The following is a 25,051-nucleotide window of genomic DNA, read 5'->3' on the forward strand; positions in this document are numbered from 1 at the left end:
GAGTCACTGTGGATCTTGTTCAGCACAGAAATATGTGCCCGAGTCATTGAGAAGGGCATGATCTATCTTCACAGATAAACGGTTGTTCCGAGTCCCATTACTCTGGAAGCGATTTCTGAATTCCTTCTCAATATCTGCTTTGCCACCTTCCACTGAATACACAACCAACTGCATGCTGGCATCCTTCTCCATGGGCAACTTGTACCAGTACATGTATAGGTAATCTTTCCCTGATGCAGAACATTCCAGAGTCACAGGGTCTCCCTCCCGGACAACTGTATCTGGTGATTGCTGAAGGGCCCAGCCTGTAATGACAGAAGAAGAAATGTGGGAAGTGAAATACATTGAAGAGGACAAAAATACACATCCTTGAAGTGTGTCATGGGATGGAATGCCACCAGGATACCAGAAAGCTATGGGACAGTGCCCTGTTTCTGCAAAAAAGACACGTGGGATGAAAAAGCCCCAAACAAACCAGTTTTAAATACAACGGGAAATCTGCTTTGAGAAAGAATGACTTTGGTACTTTCAGGTGAAGTATTGAAATGGGACAGGAAAAAGAAATCTGTAGCTGTGCAAGTTCAATCCTGATTCAATAGGTGGTGGAAAATCCTGATTCAATAGGTGGTGGAAAAGCTCCCTTGGTTCATTGCCCATCCTCCCCCTGGACGCCTTGGGGAAGGGGCACTGGGGGCACAGCTGAGGAGGCAGCAGCAGCTCCAGTGCAGCTGTTGAAGGGGAAGGGAAGCCCACTTACCCACAGGCAGCAGGATGGCCACAAGGAACCGGGGGAAATCCATAGAGAAAGGCCACCTCCTTCCAGCAACCTGGGCCTGGTGACAGCACAGACACGGAGATGTGCAAAGAGGAGAGGAGGAGAGGAAGAGATGCGTCTCTCAGTGGGTGGGCAGGGGAGGGAGAGGGAATCTGAAATGTGACAAGGCAGTTGGCTGTCCGGGAGCGGTGGGGAATGACACCTGCAGGCAGCCATGAGGTGCATGTGCTCTGCTCCTCTGGCTTCCTGCTGGCTGTGAGCGTGGGTGTGCACGAGCAGGTGGGAGTTCAGTAGGTGGGAGAGTTCAGTGCTCTCACGGAGCATGATGGGGCTGTGTGGCAGCCTGAGCGTGTGCACAGGAATGCACAGAATGGCAGAAAAGGATGGGAAGGGAAGGAGATCCCAGGAATGCGTGTTCGTGTCTGTGTCCTGCTGTTTGTGTCCTCTGCAGCCACCCTCACACTCACAGATTTCCAGCCCTGCAAGCTGCCAGGTGGAATCCCCGCTCGTCCCAGGCAGAGCTGACATGTTGTCCAGGTATGGGAAAAGCTCCTGACCTGTCAACCTGGTGTCTCCTGTAGCAAGACAGAGAATACTTCTGTAACACCTCCAGCCCCAAAGGGGGGGTCTCAAGGAGGCAAAAGGCTGGTTGTGGCTCTGCACTGGGACTGCCCCTTCAGAGGCTGCACCTCAGAGAGATTTCTGAAGAGAAGGAGAGTGCCCCACAGGATATGCTGCTATAGACTGCCCTTCTCCATGCCAGGGAAGAACTGATACTCTCCTTGTCTCTTTGTGGCAGCACTCTGCAAAAGAGCAACAGGACACAAGTGGACTAAGCTGGAGAAAAGAATGTGTTCTTCTCTGCACACGGCCTCGTTCAGCAGCCCAAGGCAGTGGGAAATCAGTGTAGGCAGGAAGAGACACTCGTAGTTTGTGTGCACTGAGTTTGGGTACAGAGGTCTGACAGAGACCCAGCCCATCCGTGCTGTGCTGTGTGCCCAGCGGTGAAGGTTCCTCTCTGCCCATCTCGCCAAGCTTTCGAGGTCCCTCTGAAGGGCTGCACAGCCCTCTGGAGTATCAGCCACTCCTCCCAGCTTGGTGGCATCAATGAACTCGATGAGGAGACTCTCTAGCCCTCCATCTGAGTCTCTGATTAATGGAACACTGTAACCTGTTGGAAATCTCTATTAGCTGCAGTTCTTGCTAACATAACCTCTAATTGTTATCATGTATTTGGTAAAGATAAGCTGTCCGTGGATCATGGGGTGGAAGGCAGGTGGATCCTGCCCCAGAGGCCACTGTAGAAGGAGGTATTACTGATCCACATAACACTTAACCTGAGTAAGCACAGGCTTTGGCTCTGCTGTAAATACTCCTTGGCCACAGAACAACCACAGACAAGTCGTTGTAACAGAGGAGCATGTGGGCAGCTCCCACACACTACTGGCTACTTCAGCACCTGCCTGGCCTTGCCTTTATCTGCAGGTGCACCAAGAACTTCCCACACAAGCATTCTTTCTGTTTGGCAGTGAGAATCATGAGCAGGCTTGACTGGAGTTAAGTAAGAGGAAGGCAGTGGAGTGCAGATTGAAGACAGAAAGAACAAGGTGGGGAAGGAAAGGGAGGCAGAGAGGAGAAGAAGGGTTGGCAGAAGTTAAGTGTATTGCAAGCAAGAATTACCAAGAGTAACAAAAAGGGAGGCATGGAGTGGGAAGGAGAGAAGGCAGGACAAATAAACTCTCAGCATGTGAGAAGAGGAAAAAGGGAAGGCTGGGAAGCAGAGGAGCTAATGAGTGAGAAGAGATCACCCTGCCTCCTGCAGCACCCATGAGGTGGAAAGCAGGTCCTGTTTGTGCAGGGAGAAGTTTGTGCGCAGCTCCCTCAGCAGCCTCACCACTGTGTTCACTCTCAGCACAGAAATATGTGCCAGAGTCATTGAGAAAGGCATGGTCTATTGAGAGGGTGATACTGTCTCCTTTTATATTGCTGCTCTTGAAATGGTTCTCAAACTCCTTCTCCACAGCTGCATTACTGCCTTGTATTGCAGAAGCCAGTAGGGTCAGACTGGAATTCTTCTCTGAAGGCAGCATGAACCAGTACATAGCTGTGCTGGTGGATTTCTTCTTGGAACATTCCACTTTCACGGACTGGCCTTCTTTTATCACCATGTCTGGAGACTGTTCCAGGGCTAACACTGGAAAGGAAAAGAAGGAGCAGTGAGGAGAAGGAAAAAATGGGAACATTTTTAACTAGGCACCGTGGGTTGGGAGGGCAAGGGTGAGATGAAATAGGGCAGGCAAGGGAGCAGTTCAAGGCATGGGACAGATCTCCAGATCAGCAAGTGAATTTCCAATCTCTCTTCAGTAGGCAAGATGCATTCCTGGGCAGTTTGTGTCCAAAACCAGGAATAATCTATGGGCTGCACAAAGAAAGACAAATAGACAGCCATTGCAGAAGATTCAGGGATTCCTGCCCACCACATTCTTTGCTTATCCTCAGCACAGGAAGCTCTGCAGAATGAAGCACTGCCAGCAACTGGCTGCACAGCTGGGAGAGCAGCAGTGGGATGGATGGATGGATGTGCTTAGGGCTGAGTTGAGTTCACTTACCCAGAGAGGCCAGCATGGCCACAAAGAAACAGCAGGGAACCATGGGGGAAAAGCCCCTACCCTCTCAGCAACCTGCCCCTTGCAGCTGCCCAAAGATATGTGAAGAGGGAGCAGTGAGTGAGGGTGAGACACCTTGGGGTGGGGCCGGCCAAGAAATGCGAGCAGGCATTGGCTGGCTGGGAACCCTGGGGAATGACCCAAACTGTGGCAGGAAAGCAGAAACCCTGCAGAGATGCAGCAGGTGGAAGGGGCAGGCAGGGCGTGGGTGGGTGGGTGGGGAGGGAAGGGAGGGAGGGGTTGTATGGGCAGAACTGTGCTGAGGTTGCATGGGAGGCTGAGTGCGTGCAAGGCCGAGGAAGGCTGGCCGCTGCCCTCCTGCTTCTGAAGTCCTTGGGAGATGGAGGAATGAGGGATAAAGGCCACATAGGGCTCCCTTGAATTTTCCCATGCGCTTTCCCTGTCTTCCCGAGACGTGGCTGGTTCAGTTCCTGCCTGGCCACCCCACTTTGCACCCAGCTGTGTGATGGCTCTTTTTCTCTATGCAGCACTGTGGGCACAGCAAATAACATCAGTGAGAGAGAGGCAGGAACCCAAAGACACCACAGCAGCCCAAGCACTCGGACTTGGGCTGGCTCTCATGGGCGTTGCTGTGAGAGCCGTAGGAGAGGGAGGTAAATACCTGTGAAGAGCCGAGGGACAGTCAATGCCCTGGCATGGGAAGAGAGAAAGGATCGAGTGTGGCCCACAGGGACAGCCGAGTGGGTGACAGGGTGCTCAGGATCGGTATCAGAGTGGCCTCTCCTTGCTGACTGGAAATAGGCAGAGTTCCCCCAGAGATGGCTTCTCCCTGGCACCTGGGGCCTAGCTGGGGAGCCCAGGCTGTGGCAGACTGGTGCTGCCTGTGGCACAAGGGCTTCCAGAGGTTTGGCTTCAGGAACACACTGCATTTGGCAAATCCAGGCCACTGAGAGCATCAGTGTCATTGCCCCCTCTGCCCTGTGAAGTGACCTGTCCAAGGAGATTTGCTTTCCTGGCACGACTGAGCTTGTCCTCCAGCGGGGTGTGGAGGCTGCCGCTGGGATTCAGCCAGTGGGAGCACTGGGGTCTAGAAAGGAGCTGCACAGTGCAAGTTCATTCACTCGTGCTCTGCCAGTGACACCTCTCTGCTGCTCTGCTCCCAGGCTGAGGTGACCCAGGCCACTGCATCCTCTCCACTGCGCCCTCAGGTGTTTCTGCTCTGAAGAACATCCACGTGGCCTCTCCTGCGTGGGACAACCTCTGCATAGGATAGCTGGGGAACGCAATGAGCACAGGGATCAACATCTGGGACAGTGGGAAGGGTGACAGGAACACAGGGACCGATTGACCGGCCATTCTACAGAGGTCTTCTGGCATCACATTTCGCTCATCCTTCTCCTTCCTGTGCCTGGAGCTCTGCCTGACAATAGGCAAGGAGAAGTAAGTGGAAATCGGCAAGGATCCCTGCTGGAACTTCTGCCCCAGAACTCTGGGAAGGATCAGGGTAGTGGGGTGTCAGCCAACTCAGTGTTCCTCTGAAGGAGAAATTCAATGGAAGTCCTGAGGAAAACCCGATGCAGGTGCTAAACAGGAGACACGATCAGCCGGTGGAGTCTGTGTTACAGTGCTGTGGTCTGAATTCACCATGAGAATAATGTTGATAACAGAGTTTTAGCTGTAGTTAAGCACTGCTTTCCCCAAATCGAGGACCTTGCAGTGTCTCATGCTCTGCCAGAGAGCAGGTGCACAAGCAGCTGGAAGGGAGCATTTCCAGGACAGCTGACCCAAACTGGCCAAAAGGATATTTCCTCCCATGCAACATGATGCTCACGATGGAAACTGAGGGGAGCTGGCCAGGGGCTGCCTATCACAGCTCAGGGACAGGCTGGGCCCCGTGTCAGTGGGTGGTGAGTGACAGTATTGTGCGTGGATTTTGATGAGTTTTATTTCTCTCTCTTTCCCTTTTTATTTACTCCTATTCTTGCTCTGTTTGTATCTCAACCCATAAGTTTTACCCTTTCTCCCATCCCAGCAGGAGAAGGGGGTGGTGAGTGAGTGTCTGTGACACCGAGTGGCTGACTGGGCTTAAACCACAACAACTTGAGCAGCAGACAGCACCTCCCTGTCCCCACAGCTATGGGCTGAGCTGCAGCACCTCTGACCAAGCCTGTGCCTCACACTCCAGTAAGGAATGTCCAGCTTCTGTTCTTGATGGATTATGAAAATTTCCGTGAGCATCAGATTCCCCTGGGCCCTTGCACTCTGTTTTGTGCTGGAGATAAAGAGGAATAAGCAAGTCAGGGCAGCCCTTGTTTCTTACAGTAAGCATCATTGTTCACACTGAAGGTGCTGGAGAGCTACACAAGGCGGAGGCAGAATCCTGAATTGGCCTTTTTGAAGTGAGAAATGTGGAGGATCTGACATAAATGAAAGGTTCCAAAAACAACTTAAAATAGCTGACTGATAGACTTCTAAAAATGAGTCTGTAAAGTTTTCCAAGATCCTTCCACTTCTACATGACTACAAATATTAAATACTTTCTCCTGAGTGGCATTCACTGCCTCTGTGCTCCATATCACAGCCCATTGAAGTTCCCAAAGAAACAGTGCACAGAGTAGGGGTGCCTGAAAGTCTTTATTAGTTTTTCATAATTTTTGCTTGTCCAGACCCAAAAGAGCAGAAATGATGATGAGAAAATACAGGTCACACCAAAGGAGTGTCTCAGTTGGCAGCTATGGTGGACTGGATCCAGGAGACGTAGTTGCAAACCTTGGTGTAAACTCCAGGATAGCCCCTCTGGGCACATCCGATACCCCAGGAAACAATGCCCTGGAGCTCTCCATTGCAGACCACGGGACCGCCGGAATCTCCCTGTGCACACAAAGGATAGGGATATTCAGCAAATGGCATCAGCCTGAGCAACGAGCCAGAGATCCCTGAGATCACTGACTTTGGAGGAAGCCCTGTCAGGCTTACTCTGCACAGAAGTTCTACAACGGCCCTTTCTGATTCCCCCTCTCCACCTGATGCTACCGTGCCTGACTTTAGCTCCAAGGGCACCACAGCTAAGGATGAGTCAGCTGCCAGTTTTTGTGGTACTTGGCAAACATTCAGGATACGTGCGCCTGAAGCCTCAGCTGTCATTCAAAAACTCAGGTGTGCCAGTGCAGTGAGTATAGCTGAACTCTGTAACGTTAAGGCCTCTTCAGCTGGGAAAAGGCAGGAGAGAAATGAATGGGAGAGGCAGATGATTTACCTGGCAGGAGTCTTTTCCTCCCTCCAGGAATCCTACACACATCATGTTCTTGGTAATTTGCCCAGGGTAGGAATCAGAGCAGTCGGTGGCGGAGAGGACCGGAGCCTTCAGGCACTGCAAGGTGTCCGGGTAGTTAACTACAAGGAAATAGGGAGAGATGGCTGATGGCATTGCTGAGTCCCTTTCAGAGCTCAGAGAAGATCTTAGCAGAAAAGCAAATGCTGGACACATTCTGTTCTTGCAGCCATCCTGCTTCCTCTCAACAGTAAGCACAGCATGGGTTCCTTCTGTAGAGATGCAACAAATTCTACCCAAGGACCCACCACTCTACACTGCAGCCACCTCAACTTTTTGGGTACCTGGAATTCCATCAATTTACTACAGTGGGGCCACTCCTGTGCCAAATGCCCTGGAAGAAACCAGAGCCTCAGGAAAACCATCTTCTCCTCTGGTGCAGGTCTAGATGTCATCAGTGGAATAGACACCACTCGCCATGCACATCTCTGACCATTGGTGTAAGAGAACGGAGCTCTCTAGTAGGAATTCTAGATCTACAGTCTCGGACTTCACCCTTATTCTCAGAGAACTGACAACTCTGTTGACATGAGCTGAATCCACTATGCTGACCCTACACTGACCCATCGCTCAAAGAAACCCGTGCCACAGCACTTCTCTCTGTTTTAGCCTGTCCTGTTGGGGGTTAATGGTGAGGTCTTGGAGACTGTCCCGGGCCCCCAGGGGGCTGTACATTCCCCCAGAGTACTCACTGCCACTGCTGAGAGTGTTGCCCCAGCCAGAGATCAGGCAGGTGGTGCCAGTGGCCACGCAGCTGGTTGGCAGAGGAATTGTCTGGACAGCTTTGGTGAGCTGGGCTGGGGTGGCCAGCTTGATGAGCATGATGTCATTGTCCAGGGTGTAGGCACTGTAGCCAGGGTTGCGGATGACTTTAGCAGAGTTGATAAACTGCTGTGTGGATTCTGTGAGAGCCAGGTTGTGTTTCCCGAGCTGCACTTGGATGCGACTGGAAAAGAGAAGGCACAGCACGTACTTTACTGCTACTGGCAGGTTGAGAGGAACCTCCCTGTCACTGAGTGCACTTGCTCCAACATCACTGCCACAGAAGCTCTCTGGGGCAGGTGATCTTTCTTGTCCTGCAGGGAGCCCTGGGGATCCCCACTGAGACCTTAACCCACTCCCAGTAGGAGTGGTGAATTTCTCCAGGTTTGCAACTACATGACAGCAGTTAAATACATAGCAGCGCTTCATACAAATGTTCTGCAACAAATCAAACTGCTCTAGCCTGACCTCACTCCTTTTCCTGTTCTCCAGGGAGAATGCTTTAGCAAGATTCATGCAATTGATAAGAAATCACTTGATAAGAGCTCAGCACTTGTTGCTTGATTATCCCCTTGTTATTTCAGACAGTGCTCTGCAGTCACAGAAACATTTGCAGAAGTGGAAAAGCCCTCAGGATGCCTCGGCCCAGCTTCCTGAACGATCCACCCATCCCTTGGCTGTGTCCGGTCAGAATGGAGGCACTTACATATTTCTATCTCATAGCTCAGAATTCCTGCTAGAAGTGAACTGGAAGACAGAAGTAGGTTATAGAAGGATGTCATTTTTTCCACTCACGATTTGTAGCAGTGAGCAGCTGACACGACCCACTGGCTGCTGATGAGGGAGCCTCCACAGAAGTGATATCCAGAATTCAGGGACACCTGATAGGGCACAGAGTTCTCTGCACAGGTGTAGCCTCCCACAATCTTGTCATCATCATCTTCAGCAAAGGTGGGGAAGGCAACTGCGAGATAAGAAGTGCCATGTGTCAACAGCTGGCCTAAGGTAATCTGGTGCCCCTCATTGTAGGCTCCCCTTCTATGGACACTCAGGGCAGCAGTGGTGGGCAAGTCTAAGGCACATTCATTTGCTGCAGCCTCAGAAAAGAAGGGGATCAGACTTACACTGGTGCCTCTCATATCTGCAACTAAAGCCCTGCTGGCTACTCCCTGAGGGAACATAAGGACATAGAAATGTTCTTATGTTGGACCAGATCACAGGTGTGTCTTTCCCAGGACCCCGTTTGCAGAAACAGTCAAGAGTGGACTGCGGGAAAAAGTCAAACCAAATGTGCAGTGACATTTTCTTGGAGCACCCACCCAGCGTCCAACATTTTGCAGCTGCTTTAGGACTTCCTGGGCCAGAACAAATCCCTGTGCACTCCTTAGCCCTGAAGAGGGAGGCAGCCTTTTTCTGTAGCTATGGCCACATCTCTATAGCTGGGTCAGGAACCTCTATGAAGGCGTTCATTCCCCAGGTTGTGGCACAAGGCATTATGAACAGACAGAAGACAGAAGTTGCAGGCCTCCACCTTCAAACTTCTGCAAGTCGAAACTGGACTTGGCTTTCCCACAATAGGCCACCTTGCAATTTTGCTTAGAAAATCAGCGTCCTATTAAATTACAGAAATAGAAATAAAAAATATACTCACCAGCCACCCCAATAAAGGCGAGAAGCAGCAGGCACTTCATGGTCTTGATTCAACCTCAAGCCCAGGCAGGCCAACTGGAAGTGGGAGCTGCTAGAAATACGTTTTTGGTAATGGCCTTATCTCTAGTCCAAGGTTTTCTCCAGACAAAAAGTACACAGTGGAAAATTTGAAGATCCAAATGTGGGCATTAACAGGCATTGGTAGAACGCACAAATAACATACCTGTTAATCATAAACCTCTGCTAAGATAGAGAGCTATTTTAAATTATTCTAGAGGGTGGCCTTCAATCTAAAAATACATTTTGGCTTTGGAAGATGTGTAGTTGTTTGTCTGTCTGATTCTTATACGCAGCACCTGTTGAGAAGAACTCTCAAACCTCTTTCAGATTCCTCTGTGCTGATGGTGTCTTTCTAAAAAATGCATATTTTTACCAGAAGCTGAATATTGTAGGTAGGAGACAGAAAGAACAATGAATTTATTGGAAAAAATAAAAAAGCCAGCAAAGCCAGTGGTTAACTTTGTTAAGTTTATTTCAGCAAATTCCTTTTCTTGACTAATGTGTGTTTTTATCGTATGCAACACAGTGTTTTCCTAAATCAAATTCCTGCATTGTAATTTCAAAAGGGAGGATAGAAAAACTATCCTGTGCCCCCCATTGCTTCCCAAGTTAAATAATTCCAATATGGCAATGCTCAGCATCTCCCTTTCCTAATTTCTCTCTCCTAGCCTGTATGAAAAGATCTGCCTAAGTACCAAACCATGTTTTTATTCATCTTTGGAATGTTCTACAGAGACTAATTTTTGCCACACAAGAACTTCAGTATAATGCTGATGTTTATGAATGTAATGTAGAGGAGCAATAATCCTGCAAACACAAATGGTGAGATCTTCTGAAATCCCTCTCTGCAGGAGTGGGGATTTCTGTCATGATGCAAAGTTTACTAAAGCTTAATGCTTTGCTGAATAATCATTTTCATTTTCCAAGCAGCTGCCAACTTCATCATGTTAGCTCCTGAAAGACACAGGATTCTCTCCAGAGACAGTAAAGAGAAGCCGTTTGTTTGGAGACGCTGGAATAGCTTGAGAGACTAAATAGGAATACTCTTCCTACTCCATTTCTTGATTAATTTTTTTGCAGGCCTGGAGGATTGATACACAAGTTTGTCAGTGTCCAGATGCATTTTTTTCTTCATGATAAAGTACAAGTCCAAGGCCAGTGACTCTTCCAAGGGGGTGCATGAATTCTGTTGGCCTCTAAACTGGCATCAGTGCACCACTTTCTTACAAGCATGTTTTATCTTGTGACAGAAAGAAGGATTAGAAGCTTCCTGTGGCAAAGGAAAATGTCCATAATAGGACTAAGAGTGTCAAAAAAACCCAAAGCTGTCCAATCCTGTCATAACTAAGCAGAGCAAGAAAAGTTTCCAGTTTACAATAGTGTTTAGTTTGAAATTTCTTTGTCCAAAACATGCCATTTTCATAGACAAAGGCTGTCATCAGATGTGCTGCTGAACATTCCATAGACCTGTTGTAACGTTTTTAGCAGGGTCTTTCAAAGAATACACTCAAGGATGTACACCTATTATTGCAAAGAGTTTCTCATATCATGTATTGATGCTGCAGTAGAAAGCTGGTGGCTCCAGGGGCACAGGGTAGGGGAGGGCTGGTGACTGAAGGGCAGTTGTGTTAGGTTTTATCAATGGACAAGCAATGGCAGCTGGTATTTCTAGAACTCCATGTTCCTATTTCAGTCAGCTGTATCATTACAGGACTCAGATAAAGGAAATACATTTGTCCAGACTGATGCGAGATCCTGGGAAAGAGAAACCTGGTAAGACCATGGGCTGACAGAGATAAAACTTCCTAGGAGCATAAATCAGGAGGAGTTTCTGAGGGTAGTCCTTTTATACCTCACAGAACTTGCTGGTGGAGCGTCCATTGATTCTCTCTTCCCAACTGTTGTCTCCTTTCTGGGACAAGCTGGTACATACTCCAAAGCTTCTTATCCTCCAGCTCTCTGCACCTGAACAAAACTGCTGTCACAGCCTCTTGCCTTGTTCTCTATGCCTGTATTTCTCTTTCACATATGGCTACAATGCTTTTCTTCTATCTCTGTCCTTGCCAGAGACATGGATTCTTTGTGTCCCATAGAGAAAGAGGATGTAGGACATGACAGGGATTTATAAAATTATGAGTGGCCTGGGAGCCTGGGGAAGGATGGATTGCTTTTTGTCTGTTAGGGAGTAGCGTGCAAAACTTGCCAGGGATGGCTGGTTCAAAACAAGGAAGGGACACTTCCTCTATTTTAGGAAAGCTGTGAAGTCCTTCCCACAGGTTTTTATGGATGCAAAACATTTACATGGCCTAAAAAAGAGAAGGGACACATTTATGGAAGAAAAATCCTTGGAGGGCTATGAGGTTGAAGGACGCCCACTCCAATCTCCCTCATCCTGAGGAATGGCCTGGTGTTGGAATGTTCCCTGTTACTACAGGCCAGCAAGGCACCAAAGATTATTACGGATCTCTCTGGACTCTCTCCCTTCTGCCAGTGTGTCACCCATGGCCCAGAGAAGGACAGTCAGGGTTGCTTAAGTCCTGCATAAGTTTGGAGAGTTACCCAAACTCATGCCTTCATTTGCTGGAACATAGAAGGTCTCCTGGGAGCACCTCAGCCCCTTGAGTAGGATGGGAGGGCACAGGTCAGGTCTGACCTGACAGAGATGTGTGTTAGAAGGTGGGTTTATCTGACAGTGCTGCTGGGCTGTTCTTGTTCAAGCAGAGATGGAAGTGGGGATAGAACTCAAATAATGGGAACACTTGCCCTAAATGATTCTGAGTTCTAAATGGTTTGCTGGGGGAGTAAAATATCTGTCTTTCCTGGGCAACATAAAGACTACTCAGAACACTGCTTTCCACACAACTTCTCTCTGTCTCTCACAAAGGATACTTAGACAGAGATGCTTATATCTTCCTTCCTCTAAAGCTGGTTTCTGTATTGCTTACATCATTATTTAAATCTGATCCAGAGAGCAACGGATGGTGATGCACATTTTCTTCTCCAGCCTTTGAGCAAAATTTCCCCATGTTCTGGAAATTGTCCAGTTGCCTTGGTATAATTTTTTCCTGCCCTCTTCTTGCTTCCTTTTCTGCAGCACAGAACCCAGGCATCCAGAAAGGAGTGTGGCCAAGCAAGGCTGTGGCAACTAAGATACAGTCTCCAGTTTTGGTGGAGAAGGAACTGGGGAAGTAGAAGAGGGAAGGGCAGAGTCAGAGGGAAGGGAGAGGCTTTGGGATGGTTAAAAACATTCCCCAAGGAGAGTTCCTTGTCTTCTTCCACTACTGTTTTCTGCCACAACCTGCTGTAGTTTCCTTAAGTTACCTCATCCTCCTTTTCTTCTTCTGCCGTCTTCATCCACTGCCACTTCCACTGACTTATCTTTTTTTAATTCTGCTGCCTTCTTCCGTTGTCTTCTCTGTTGTGTCTTCCTTCTCTAGTTATGTTGCTTTTCTTCACCACGGTCAACTCTTCACCTCTGTCAACTTTTCCATTGCTGCCTTCTATTCTTCTGCCATATTCTTTTGCCAGCTTCTTTGGTCACCTCCTCTTTTTCTTCTTACACTGCCTTCTTTTGCTGCCTCCCTCTGTCCCTTCCTCTGTCATCTTCTACTTCACACCATCCACAGCCCTGTTCCTCCTCCTCTTCCTGTTCTTCCAACACCACCTTCTGACATGTTCTTCTGCTACCATATTCCACTCTGTTCTTCATCCCCTTCTTGTCTTCTACTGCTTCCATCTTCCTTTCCCTTCTTTTGCCACCTTATTCCACTGTAATTTCTCCCTATTCTTCTACTGCCAGCATCCCTTTTGCAGCTGGAATATACAGACCTCAGATCCTCTGTATCCCTGACTCCAAAAGTCTACCTTTCAACCCTGAGTCTCCCTTAGTGCTTTCTGCAAGAGGGTTTTCTAGAACCTCTGCAAGCAGTTCCAGATAGGAGCCTAAAATGCAGAAGGGAGGAAGGGAGGGAGGGAGGGAGGGAGGAAGGCAGGAAGGCAGGAAGGCAGGAAGGAAGGAAGGAAGGAAGGAAGGAAGGAAGGAAAAAGGTGTAATTATTAATAGTTCCCAATAGATGGCTCTCGAAACACAGAGGTGACGGTGATGCTGAGCACACGGATCAGATTAATTTCAAGAACAGTAATTCTATCATGTAAGCTGATAAAAATGAATGCTTTTCTTCTTTTTGAAAATATGCAAAAATTATTTTGTTTCATCACACTCTGGTCAGATCTGTAGTTATCTCAACCCTTCGTGCCCCACATTGGCACCACAAAAGGATCATTATGCTTTAACCCCAGCTAGCAACTAGGTACAATGCAGCCGCTCGCTGACTCCCCTCACTTCCTCTCCTCCAGCTGGATGGGGAGAAGAATCAGAAAAAATAGTAAAAAACCTTTGTGGGTTAAGATAAGAACAGTTTAATACTTAAAACAAAGTATAATAATGGTAGAAAAAGAAAATGCAAGAAAAACGAAGTGCAATTGCTTACCACCTGCTGAGCGATGCTCAGCCTGTCCCTGGGCAGGGACTAGTCCCCTGTCCAACTCCTCCCAGTTTATATTCTAAGGATGACGTTCTGTGGTGTGGAATATTCTGTTAGCCAGTTAGCGTCTGTTGTCCCAGCTATGTTCCCCCACAGCTTCTTGTTCACCTCCTTGCTGGTAGAGCACGGAAAGCTGAAAAGTCCTTGACTTGGAGTAAGTGCTACATAAAAACAACCAAAACATCAGTGTGTTATCAATATTATTCTCATATTAAAAACATAGTGCTGCACCAGCTACTAAGAAGAAAATTAACTCTATCCCAGCCAAAATAAGGACAGACACCTCCTCCATCTCCTCCATCTTCTCCTAATCTTCCAACATTTTCTTTCATTGCCTCCTCCTTCCTTTCTGCTGCCACCTTCTTCCACCGCCTCATTCTATTCTACCTCTTCTGTGTCCTCCTCCTTTTCTTTTTATATCACCTTCTTCTACCACTTTCATCCTGTGCTTTCTTCTGTGGCCTTCTCCTCATGCTGCCTTCTTCCATTGCCCCCTGCTCTTCTTCCAACACCTTTTTCCATCAAGTCTTCCTTCTCTTTTTTTGCTGCCGCCTTCTGACATCTTATCCCACCACCTTCTCCATTCCCTCTGCCTTCTTTTCCTCTGCCATCTTCTTCTGTCACCTGCACCATCATGTCCTCCTTTTCTTCCACCAGCTTTTTCTGGTATCTTCTTCCATCACTTACTTCATCACATTCTTCATCACTTCCTTCTTTCCTAATTCTAGCACCTTCTTCTATTGCCTCCTTTTCTTTTTTCATCACACACTTCTGCTGCATTCTCTTACCTCTGCCCTCTCTTCCTTCACTGCCTTTTCCACCACCTCCATTGCTGCCTCCTTCACTTCTTCTGTCACCTTTTTCCTTCACCTCCTCTGTTGTCTCTTGCTTCTCCTTCCATTGCCTTCATCACCATTGTCTTCCATTGCCTCCTCAGTTCTTTCTTCCTTATTTACTTCCACAGCCTCCTCCTACCCTTCCTTCACTGTCTTCTTCCATAGCCTCTTTTTTCTCTTCTTCCAATGTCTTCTGCCACCTTCCTTAATTGCCTTGTCTGTAGCCTTCTCCTTCTCTTCTTCCAACACTTTTTCTTTGCCTCCTCCATTTCCTCCTCCTTTATTCTGTGGCTTTCTTCCTCTGCCTTTTTTTGTTCCCTCCTCCATTGCCTCCTCCTTCTATTTTTCTGCCTGCTTCTGTTGCCTTCATCTGCCACAGCCACCTTCCAACGCAAATGCCTTCCTTCTGCCACCTCCACCTTGTTCTGTCTTCTTCCACCACCATTTTTCCTTCCACCACTGCTGCCTTCGTGCACCGCCTGTCTCTGCTGTCTTCTTCCACTGCTTTCTGCTGCCACCACCTCCTGTCAATGCAGTCTGCTGTCACATTCCATCACTGCCTCCTGTTGCTGCCTTCTGCCACCTCCCACTGCTGCCACCTTCCACTGCTGAATTAATCAGCCACTGCCTCCATATGCCAAAGCTGCCTTCTGTCTCACTGCCTTTACCACTGCATTTCACCACCACACCCTTCCATGACTTTCATTCTTTAGCCTCTGTATTCCTCCACCTTTGGCCTTTGCCACCTTCCACTCCCTCCACCTTCCTTAATTCATCACCTTTTTTCTTCCAGCTTCTTCCATCACCTACTCTGTCATCTCATCCATCATCTTCTTCTCTTCCACCACCTTCTTCGGCCTCCTTTCTTACATCACTTCCTTTGTCACCTCCTCCTTCTTTGCTTCTGCTGCAGCCCTTTGCAACTTCTTTTGTCACCTTCTCCATTGCCTCCTCCTTCTGCTCCTCCATGGCCTTCTTCTGCTGCCTGCTGCCACTCCTTGCTTCTGCCACCTCTTCCACCATTTTCTCCTTCCCTTCTTCCACATTTCCAAGACATCCTAATGAAAATGTTATTGGCAAGCCCAATAATTGTAACTATAGTTGTTAATGACTGTATAGGAATTTCTGTATCAGGTCATTGGCAAATTACTCCATTGGAAAACTTGTATTTTTCAGTATAATTATGAGAGTGTAGCATTTTAACAGCATAAAGAAAATCGGTTTTTTCCCTAGTATATTGCCCAGTGGTATAGGTCCTAACTCTGCTTCTGACAGTAATCTTGTACTATTCCACTGATCCTTGAGTAAATAACATCACCCTTCTATCTGTTTGTGTTCCTGCCTTTTTTCTGTGTCTTAGCTATACATTCTGGAGATCTTAAGACAGGGACACTTTACATTAGTTATTTTCACTTTTTACCCAGCATGAAAGAAATACAGTGGGATCTTTATAGCAAAAAGTAGTACTGAAGTTCCGTATCCAGTGTGTCTATATACTTTGTGCTCTTGACAATCAAGAGATTATTTCATAGAACCACTGAGTACTTTTTGCCTGAAGGAAGATCCAGGGGGTGGGGGTCTGTGGTCCAACCTCCAACTTAAAGCAACACCAGTTTATAACCTAGAAGAGGTCCTTAGGGACTTCCCAGTAGAGAATTGGAAACCTCCAAGGAGGGAGATTCTACAGTCTTTCTGGGCACCTTCTGTTCTAACACAGTAGGACCCTCAAGGGCAAATTCTTTTCCTTTTATTTCTGCAACTCATAACCATTCCATCTTGTCATTATGTCTCCATTTCCCTACACCTGCCTTTTTTGCTAGTGAAAGGTTGGAATTATACCTCCTCTGGCGCTACCTGCCCTTAGCTTTCTTCTCTCCAAGTCAAATAAAAACAGGTCTCTTGTTTTTTTCTTGTATGTCATGTACCACCTAATCATCTTGGACACTAATCAACTCGTTGGCCATTTGCTGGAAATTCTCAGGTATATAACACTACTTTTGCATGGAGGGGAAGGTGTGAACAAAACTGGACTTTATTCAGCCCTTTACAATAGTCAGCTCTCCAAAAGGAGCAGAAGGGGTTAGTCATCAAAGTCAGTAACACAGGTCAAGCAGAAAATGGATAAAAAAGCTTTTTGCTAATGACGCAGTACATGTACTATTGACCTAGCAATGACAAATAGTCTATGATCCATCTTGCCCTTAATTATTGAAGACCAGATAATTTTTTCACTAGTTTTACATGGTGCAAAAGAAATTTAACTATTTTTCCTAGCCTAGGAAGCAGGATAAGAATAATTTTGCATTTTCCCCAGAAATTTAAGTCATTGTAGAGTGCCGGTGCCCTGGAACAGAGTTAAGTTTTTTATCTAAAAATAATAATTGTGGCATCTTAGCATACTAGATTCTTTCTGTAGTGTGTGCTTGTTGACCAATAACATTGGTGTTTGGAATGCATGAGAGAATGGGCAGGTCCAAGTCACAATTCTTTGGTACTTGTGCAATCATTTTCATTAGTCAACACGATAAGAGTCAAAAACTTTACTTGAGCCTGTTATTACTCTTGCTCACACACAAAACGAAATCATTCCATGAAATGTACATCAAGCACCATGTCCAGGAGATTTCCTTGAAACATATTGCATTTATTTAAAAATACATCCTGTTGGATGCACCAGCGTCTGAATGGGAGGAGCACATGTGCATTTTCCCTGCAGATGCTTCAGGGGTACATCTATCTCTGAAGGAAAGTGTAGGTAAGCCACCAGCTCACTTAGGGCAAGTGAAAACTAGAGCTTTCAAAAAATGATGGCCTGGAAATATGGTTCCTCACTGAAATCAAGGACTAGATCAATTCCACTGAAACACAACATAGAATCATAGCATTATAGAATCACATAATCATAGAATATTAAGGGATTAGAATGGACCTTAAAGTCCCCACCCCTTTTCATCCCCCACCATATCTCTGGGTCACTAGCTTGGCACTTTAGTTGTCATGGTGCTCACACAGCCTCTTCTTATGCCTGTGACTGATCCCTCCTCGTTAGCCAGTTGTCTTGCTTTAGACCAGCAAATTAATGTGGTATTGAAATGTTCTGGGTTTCAATACAATTTAAAGGTGAAACTTCAAGGGTTTTGTGGACCTTGCACTTAACATTGGTGTCTCAGTTCCAGCAAAGCTATAACATGTCATTTTACAGTTGTAGAGATAGAGAGGACTCTTCAGATGCAGCTGATAATTTATTATAGTGTGTAAATCTGCAGAGAGGTTAGGAAGACTTCCAGCAGGACAAATTTCCTAAACTTTTAATAAATCCAGAAAACAATTCTGGTTTTGTGAGGCCTTTTCACTATTTCCTTTCCCCCTCAAAATGTTTTATTAACTTTCTAAGGACTATGAATTAAAACTCAGACAATTGCTTTCTACTTACTATATATTATGTGATATGTTACTAGTATGACACTCAAGAAAATTCTCTCAGAAGTGAGGCTAATCAAGAATAGAAGTCTCACTTTAAAGATTACCAATATCACAGAGTCTGGAGTCAGCCAGGCTTCCCCAGCAAGGGTCCTGTCTTGTCTGGGAGATCTTATGCAATGAAGCTCTTGCAGAGAGGTTCATTTTGAGCAAGCAATTAGTTATTTTTCATACCTTTTTGATGTAAATACATAAGTAGGCATAGGACATCAGTGCCTGGAAGAGTTGTTGCTGAGTCCTAGTTTTCTGCAAAGTCAGTTCTTCACCACAGTTTCTTTGTCCTGCACCCACCAGGTTTTGTTCGTGGGTTTTTGGGTTTGCTTGTTTGTTTGTTTGTTTTTTCTGAAAGGAACATCCTCTTATAAATAAGACTGTTCGCAAGAGAATTCTGTCACTGCACAAGACACGTTTGCCAGTAAAATAGACAACAGATTTGCTAAAATACTCTTTTCTGTGGAAAACCTTTGCTATTGTTATCTATCATTCTTCACAGCAATGGCTGAAAATGATGAATGATGCCACCCATCTGTTGTGCAGCACAAGCTAACATTTTCAATAATGAGTTGGGCAGTTGGACAGAGTGCACCCTCAGCAATTTTGCAGATGATATAAAACTGAGAGGACTGATTGATACACCTGTTGAGATAAATAGAACATCCTGTACATGGGAAAGAATAACCTCATGTACCAAAGCTGGAAAGCAGCTTTGCAAAAGAAAAAAAAGGGACGTAGGAGTCATAAAGCAAAGGTTGAAGATGAGTCAGCAACATGCCCTTGCAGCAAATAAGTCCAAAGGCATTTCTGACTGCACTAAGAAAAGTGTTCCCAGGTCAAGGAAATTATTACCTGTATTACACACCAGCAAGATCATATCTGGGATATGTATTCGGTTCAGGACTCCCCAGCACAAGAATTATATGGACATGCTGGAGTAAGTCCAGCAAAGGGCCACTAAGATCATGAAGGGACTGGAGCACCTTTCATATGAGGAGAGGCTGAGAGATCTGGGATTGTTTAGCCTTAAAAACAAAGGTTCAGGAAGAACCTTGTTGATGGGTATGAATGTCTGAATAAAGAAAACAACATCAGCCTATTCTCAGTTGTGTAAGAGGCATAAAATCAATTCCAGAAAATTCTGTTTAAACATAATCCCCCTCATTTTTTACTGTAAGGGTAGTCAAACACAGGAACAGGTTGCCCAGCTATGTTGTATAGTTCTTGAGTATCTTCAGATACTGAGTATCTTTGGAGATGTTCCAAACCTGACTGAACACTGAGCAAGCTGCTCTAGCTGACTGATTCAAGAGCAGAGGTCAGCCTAGACAATCTTCAGAGATTCCTTCCAACCTCAAGATATTTGCTGTGATTCCATAAATGGAATCTTAAAGCCAAAGAATCTTAAATATTCTTTTAATTTTTGAGATATTTGCATAAATAAGTGATAATTTCTAAATTGACTCTCACACACCCAGGAAAGAGGAAGATATGTTTTTCTGTACCAAATAAATTGACTCTTTGTATCTGCACTACATTCCAATGTTCCCTTTGGAAATTACTGTAATGCTGCCTGCAGTGCACTGAAGTAAGACACATTAAAAACAATAAAATTGTTCCATTAAACTGTATAGGTTTATGATTGAGGTCCTGCTCTCCTAGCACTCTTAATAAGTTGGAAGAAGCAAATCCTAGTCCTAGTCTCATAGGAATAGTTATATTACCTACTGAAACTACCAGAAATATATAGTCCATTTACTGACTTTAAAGTCAACTAGGAGAGGTTTTATGCACAATTTTAGCTGCAAGACTGTAATTTCTGTCTCCATTAGTCCTATAAAAAATGACATCAAGCACTGCAAAGTAAAGACTTCATCTATCCTTGACCCTGTAGACATACAAGCTATCCTCAAATTTTGGAACCTATACATATCCCAGCCCAGACTACTTCAAGTCATAGGTCCCCTTCAAATCCTATTGCTGATTTTCTGCTTACTTTCTCTTGAAACAGCTAAACAGAAGAGACAGCTAAGTCTGTAATGGTTCCTTCTGAAATGTCTAAGCTTGTGTAAATGAATTGCTTTGAAAGACACAACCTATTATACAAATCCCACTTAACAACCATTAAAGCTAAACGAATTCTAAGCAGGAAGAGGAATTATCCTGTGGGCCACCATTAATTCACTAAGCAGCAGTCTCTTCCTTCACCTCTCTGTTTCTCTTCTGCACTTTTTTCCTCTTTAATCTTGTCAGAATGCCTGAGGAAAATAAAAACAGTTGAAAGTGTTTTCCCACAGAGAACAGAGCTGTGAAGAATTCATCTCACTATTTCCTCAAGTCAGTGTGTAGGAAACCAGGATGGGCTTGAAGGAAAGATTCTGTGGGAATAGATATGAAAATCCTAGCTCAACCATTCTGATCCTTGCTCTTCCCTATTTTTTTCACTGTCTCTTCAAAAAGTCTCTTTGGGCAGTTCACTCCTGAACAACTGCATAAAAACAGTCTCTCAACACAAAGGTCTTTTAGTTGCGGAGGAAAAAGGAGCAAGATGAGTATTTGGCACGGGCTTCCAGAATCTGGAAGGCTACCAGTAAACACTGAGCAGTTGACAGCTTTATGGTGATGTAATTGCTAAACGATAATGGTTTCAACAGCTGTGTCACAGACCAAATGTTTTACACAATCCTATTCAGGTTGTATTTATCCTAGTCCACACAATTTCAGACCCTGGAGTCTGTTTATGAGATTATTTCAAGCTCCATGACTTGCTCAACAGGAGCACAGTGAAGGTTATTCATTAGACCTAATTGATTAAGGGACTAGAGCTCCTCTGCATCTACTGAACTTAGTGAAAAGTAAATCCTTCCCCTCTGGAATGCTTCTCATGATCTGCACCCCACATAAGGCGAGTATCCCAGTCACAAAGTCTGGTTGATACACAGCCTTACAGACACAGACTACTGCTAGTACTGCTATGAATTTCACTGAAAAAAGATTGACACAGTTTTTGACATTTTCCCCTGTCCTCCAAAGGACAGCATATTTTCTTACATAAGACCACAGTTTTAATTCAGTGCAATTTCAGTCTTCAGGATAGGAGTAATTTTAAGGTATAAAAGCTGTATCACCCCAGCATGCATCCTTAGTTGCAAGGCTACTATTTAGAGCCAGTGTATGTTCTGTGCAGGTAAGCTGTAGGTAACACTCTTAGAAGTCAGATGAAGAAGATATGGAAAGACAATGCTTTGACACAAGCAGTTTGTGAAGGAGAGAAAACTTTCATTTGCAACTCTGCAAGTGCAAGTCAGTTAACAGTGGAATCAAGCTCAAGGGTATTTATTATTCCTATCTCTCTCTATTGCTGTATTAAGAGCTAGTGCTTATGGGACTTGGAAATATCATTCTTATTGGACAGCACAATTCTGTACAGCTCTGTATTGATTTCAAGGTTCTATAATTGGGTTTATATGGTATTGTAACCCAACACATCAGGCAGAACTTCTGTTATTTGCGGTTTATAGGAAGTCAGTGGCAGGAAGATGATACTTTAATCAGTTTGAGCAACACACTAATGCCTTTGGAATAAAAATACTCTCTGGATCATATCCTGTGATTTCAGAGCTCTTTCCTATTTGAGTTGCTCTCACTGTTTGGGCTTTCACTTGATGTTATTCTAGCCTTTTTAAAACTAAGTATGATAATTATTAAATATTTTACTGAGCAGTGTACTGCAGCTTCAGGGAATACTGAAGGGCACTGCTATGACACTTTATTGCAGTTGACAAAGAATGTGGTAATATTTTGGGTGTGCTTGTCTTTGGAGTGTTCCCTTTACATTCTGTTACCCTTCTTATTTCCCCATTCCTGGATGCTAAAATAGATCTCTTTGTAACTGTAAACAAAACAAAATTTGAATCATGTGAATGATTCTGGATGCTCTCTGAGTAGGATGGTGTTTTACTGGAACAGAAACTCCTGTGGGCTTCCTGCACACCTGGATACAAGTGGTGAAAAATTATCTTGGCTTGCCCGTACTCTTGGCAAGACATGAAACAAAATCTGTTCCCAAAGCCATTTATACACGTTAACGTAGGACTGAGCCTGATCACAGAAACTCTTAGTCCCAAGACTGCAAAAGCCTTCTGATCCAGAGACATGGCAAGAGAGGACCTAACACACAACTATCTGATTAAGAAAATTTTGTCTTGCTACAAAACCTTTATTTTAGAGCAACTTATTTTGCTCCCAATTTCTCCCAATAAAATGCATGGCAAATTGCATGGCCACTGATTTTTTGGTGGAATTTAGCACCATAGCTTTTTATTAGTATTCATAGGGAGAGCATGATTTTGTTAGGTAGTTTGCAATGTCATGCATTCATAGCATGCATTCTACACTTGTAAAACTGAGAACAGAAATTGGCCGAGTAATCAGAGTCCTTTACTGTAACTACTGCATGTTATCAAGCTTTTGTCAGTGGTCAGTTCGTTCTATGACCACTCTTTATATGTTCCTACTGAATATATACAAATACTTTTTTAAAACAGCTTTCCTTTTTCTTTTCCCAGTTTTCTGCTAGTTTTTTTTTACTGCATTTCTCAGAATAAGGTCTTTGATCTTCACTTGCTGACTCAATGACTTACTGAGATTTTAAACAAGATGGACTCATTCAGAGAATTCACAGAAACCTGAAACTTATGAAATTATTCATATGTACTGAATTATGCTCTTGAGCCATTAAAAACTTTTGCTGCAACCTAGCCCCAGAGAGGAATGAGTTCAAGAAGCCAATAAAATCTTTGTTTGGGCTTTTGCTCAGTAAGCTCTCTGAAAGCCATTAAATCTTACAGTCATTTCACACATGTGCTCTGTGTACCTTCTGAATTGTCTGACTGACAAGAACAACTAAAACAGGGCTAAAGACCTTGGAAAGGAACATCAAATAATGTTTACATTTATCCTGTCACTGATGTTACTTAAGAATCATTCTTTTGATGCCACTGATTTCAGCTGCAAGAGGAGAAATTGGCTTCCCCTGGACAAACATAGAAGAGAAGCTGACTTGGACCAAATAGTAGCAAAATCTAAGCCCAATGTATGTTGGCTCAGTTCTTCAGAGCTCATGTATGACTGGTATCTTTTTCAGGCCTGAAATGTGAAGTTTCCACAGATTTCCCCAGTTATGGGAGGTGTTTTTTCACAAACTCACACCAATTAAAAAAAAAGTACTACTAATAATAATAACAATTCTCACTTTAATTTGGAAAACTAGACTGCAATAAAACATCCTATAATGTCTCTCAGTCAGACATCTCTGGCAAGAGGATCAGGCAGTCAGGCAGATGGCATTATTGAGTCTCTCCCGTTGGCTGAATATACTGTTCTTAGTTCAGGTAAGCAGTCTGGTCAAGCTGATGTTAATGCCAGTGCAGAACACAAACTTTGATAGCGAATGCAGAATTTCTTTCCATGTTTCATTATTTTTAAAGCATGAAAAGATTACAAAGACAATATCCCTGTTTACAAAAAGAGATCATGGTCTTCAGAGCCAATGTGCTTACATACTCACATACCTGCTCACAGGTATGTAACTGTGCACAGCTGCAGCTCTTCTGGGGAACTGTCAGAGGCATTGTGTCTCAGGAAACAAAAATTGGCACTGTCAAGGCACAAGATTTGCAACCAGTAGTGACCAGCAGCAATGGATTTTAACTATGAAGAACAACAAAAAAAACCCACCCCACCCAAAAACAAAAATAAAAAACCACCAAAAAAACAAAAACAAAAAAACCCACCAAAAAAACCCCCAACCAACCAAAAAGCTCCAAACCAAAACATAAAGAGTTACGGGATTTCTAAATTTATTTCTTTGTTAAGCAGTGGCTTCGATTAACACATGTGAAGAGTTTAAGAAACAGAACTACAAAAGGGTTAAAAGAGACAAAGTCCATGATTTCCTGGATGAAAGTCATCTTTAATCCAGGATGAGAAAAAAGTTGCGGGGCATCTAGTAAATTTCCCGTTGAAAAAGTCATTCTTTAGATGTTTATTCTGAGGCTTCTTGCATCTCCTTCTGAAACACCGGGTACTGGCCTCAAGGTCAGTCTATTACTCTGTGCTATCCTTAGCATGTGATGAACTCTTTCTGGTTGGCTGTAGGCTTGGAAAGAAGTGGAAGAAAGATGTATTTACTTCCTTTACCTCCATAATTACAGCAAAAATATACTGTCTTTACTGACACCTTAGGTGTCAAACTATGAGTTAAAGACAAATAAAGACCAAGCATATTTTGCTGCAAAATTGCATTTATTCTTGCCATTTTTATCTGGATATCCCCTGTTCAGTTTGTGGTGAAGGAAGATGAAAACCATCATGTTGCACTTCCGATCCGTTAACCAGGGGATGTTTAGAAAACACCTGTATTTTGATCCTCTTCAAAGCTCCAGACGTCACTGCTAGGAATATTTTATGACTTCCAGAACTCCATGCTCTCTAGCATTGGCATCTTGCAATTGTTTTTAATCTTTCCTTTCCCAGAGATCTTTATATACATGATTCCTAACAGCTAGAGGCATAATAAACCTTTATTGGATTGTTTTCTTTTGGAGAGCATAGTTTGATTACACTGTATTCAAATTTTGCAGCAATTGAAAATACACAGAATATAGGTCTGAGTACATATTATTCTAATGTAACTTCTTGAAGGTCTAGTGACTGAAAGGCAGCTGTCATAAAGCCATATAACTAGTATTTTCTACCAGCAATTGCCTGGCTTTTTTTACTGCCTTTATGTACTTCAGTTGCTTAAAAATCTTTTTATGTACCTTTATTGATGCTGATATGTATTCATTATACTCTGATGTCAGTGCCTGTGTTTTGGTATTCCTGCTTATTGAGTATTCATTACTTGACCCAATAAAGTTGTAAGATTATCACTTAAAAAGTGAGTTAGAGTCAGCTGCCATAAATCTGTTTGTGATCCCCAGAATGTG

The 25,051-nt window shown here is 44.5% G+C and overlaps 1 protein-coding gene and 2 gene segments (V, D, J or C); all 3 read right to left on the reverse strand.

Annotated features, from left to right (window-relative positions):
* Positions 1-3: 3 nt before the first annotated feature.
* On the reverse strand, positions 4-2,313 carry LOC120410302. The segment is given in 2 exon segments: positions 4-305; positions 758-2,313. Coding segments are annotated over 2 exon segments (345 nt in total).
* Positions 2,314-2,419: 106 nt separating this feature from the next.
* Positions 2,420-3,613, reverse strand: LOC120410839. The segment is given in 2 exon segments: positions 2,420-2,969; positions 3,385-3,613. Coding segments are annotated over 2 exon segments (561 nt in total).
* A 2,404-nt stretch (positions 3,614-6,017) lies between these two features.
* The window catches only part of LOC109144781 (trypsin-like), a 60,434-nt gene continuing 41,400 nt past the window's right edge, over positions 6,018-25,051 (reverse strand). The window contains exons 1-7 of one of the 6 annotated variants that reach the window (XM_039561029.1): positions 14,538-22,460; positions 13,696-13,910; positions 9,147-13,147; positions 8,291-8,459; positions 7,426-7,679; positions 6,659-6,795; positions 6,018-6,273 (exon numbers count right to left, since the gene is read on the reverse strand). In XM_039561029.1, coding sequence (XP_039416963.1) covers positions 6,124-6,273; positions 6,659-6,795; positions 7,426-7,679; positions 8,291-8,459; positions 9,147-9,186 — 750 coding nt within the window. In that variant the 5' untranslated portion in view covers positions 9,187-13,147; positions 13,696-13,910; positions 14,538-22,460 and the 3' untranslated portion in view covers positions 6,018-6,123. Of the gene's footprint in view, positions 6,274-6,658; positions 6,796-7,425; positions 7,680-8,290; positions 8,460-9,146; positions 13,148-13,695; positions 22,461-25,051 lie in introns of those variants that run through there. The other 5 variants (XM_039561016.1, XM_039561038.1, XM_039561036.1 and 2 more) reach the window with 5 other exon arrangements.

This window comes from Corvus cornix, chromosome 1, assembly GCF_000738735.6.
Source record: "Corvus cornix cornix isolate S_Up_H32 chromosome 1, ASM73873v5, whole genome shotgun sequence".
NCBI classification, from domain to species: Eukaryota; Metazoa; Chordata; class Aves; order Passeriformes; family Corvidae; genus Corvus; species Corvus cornix.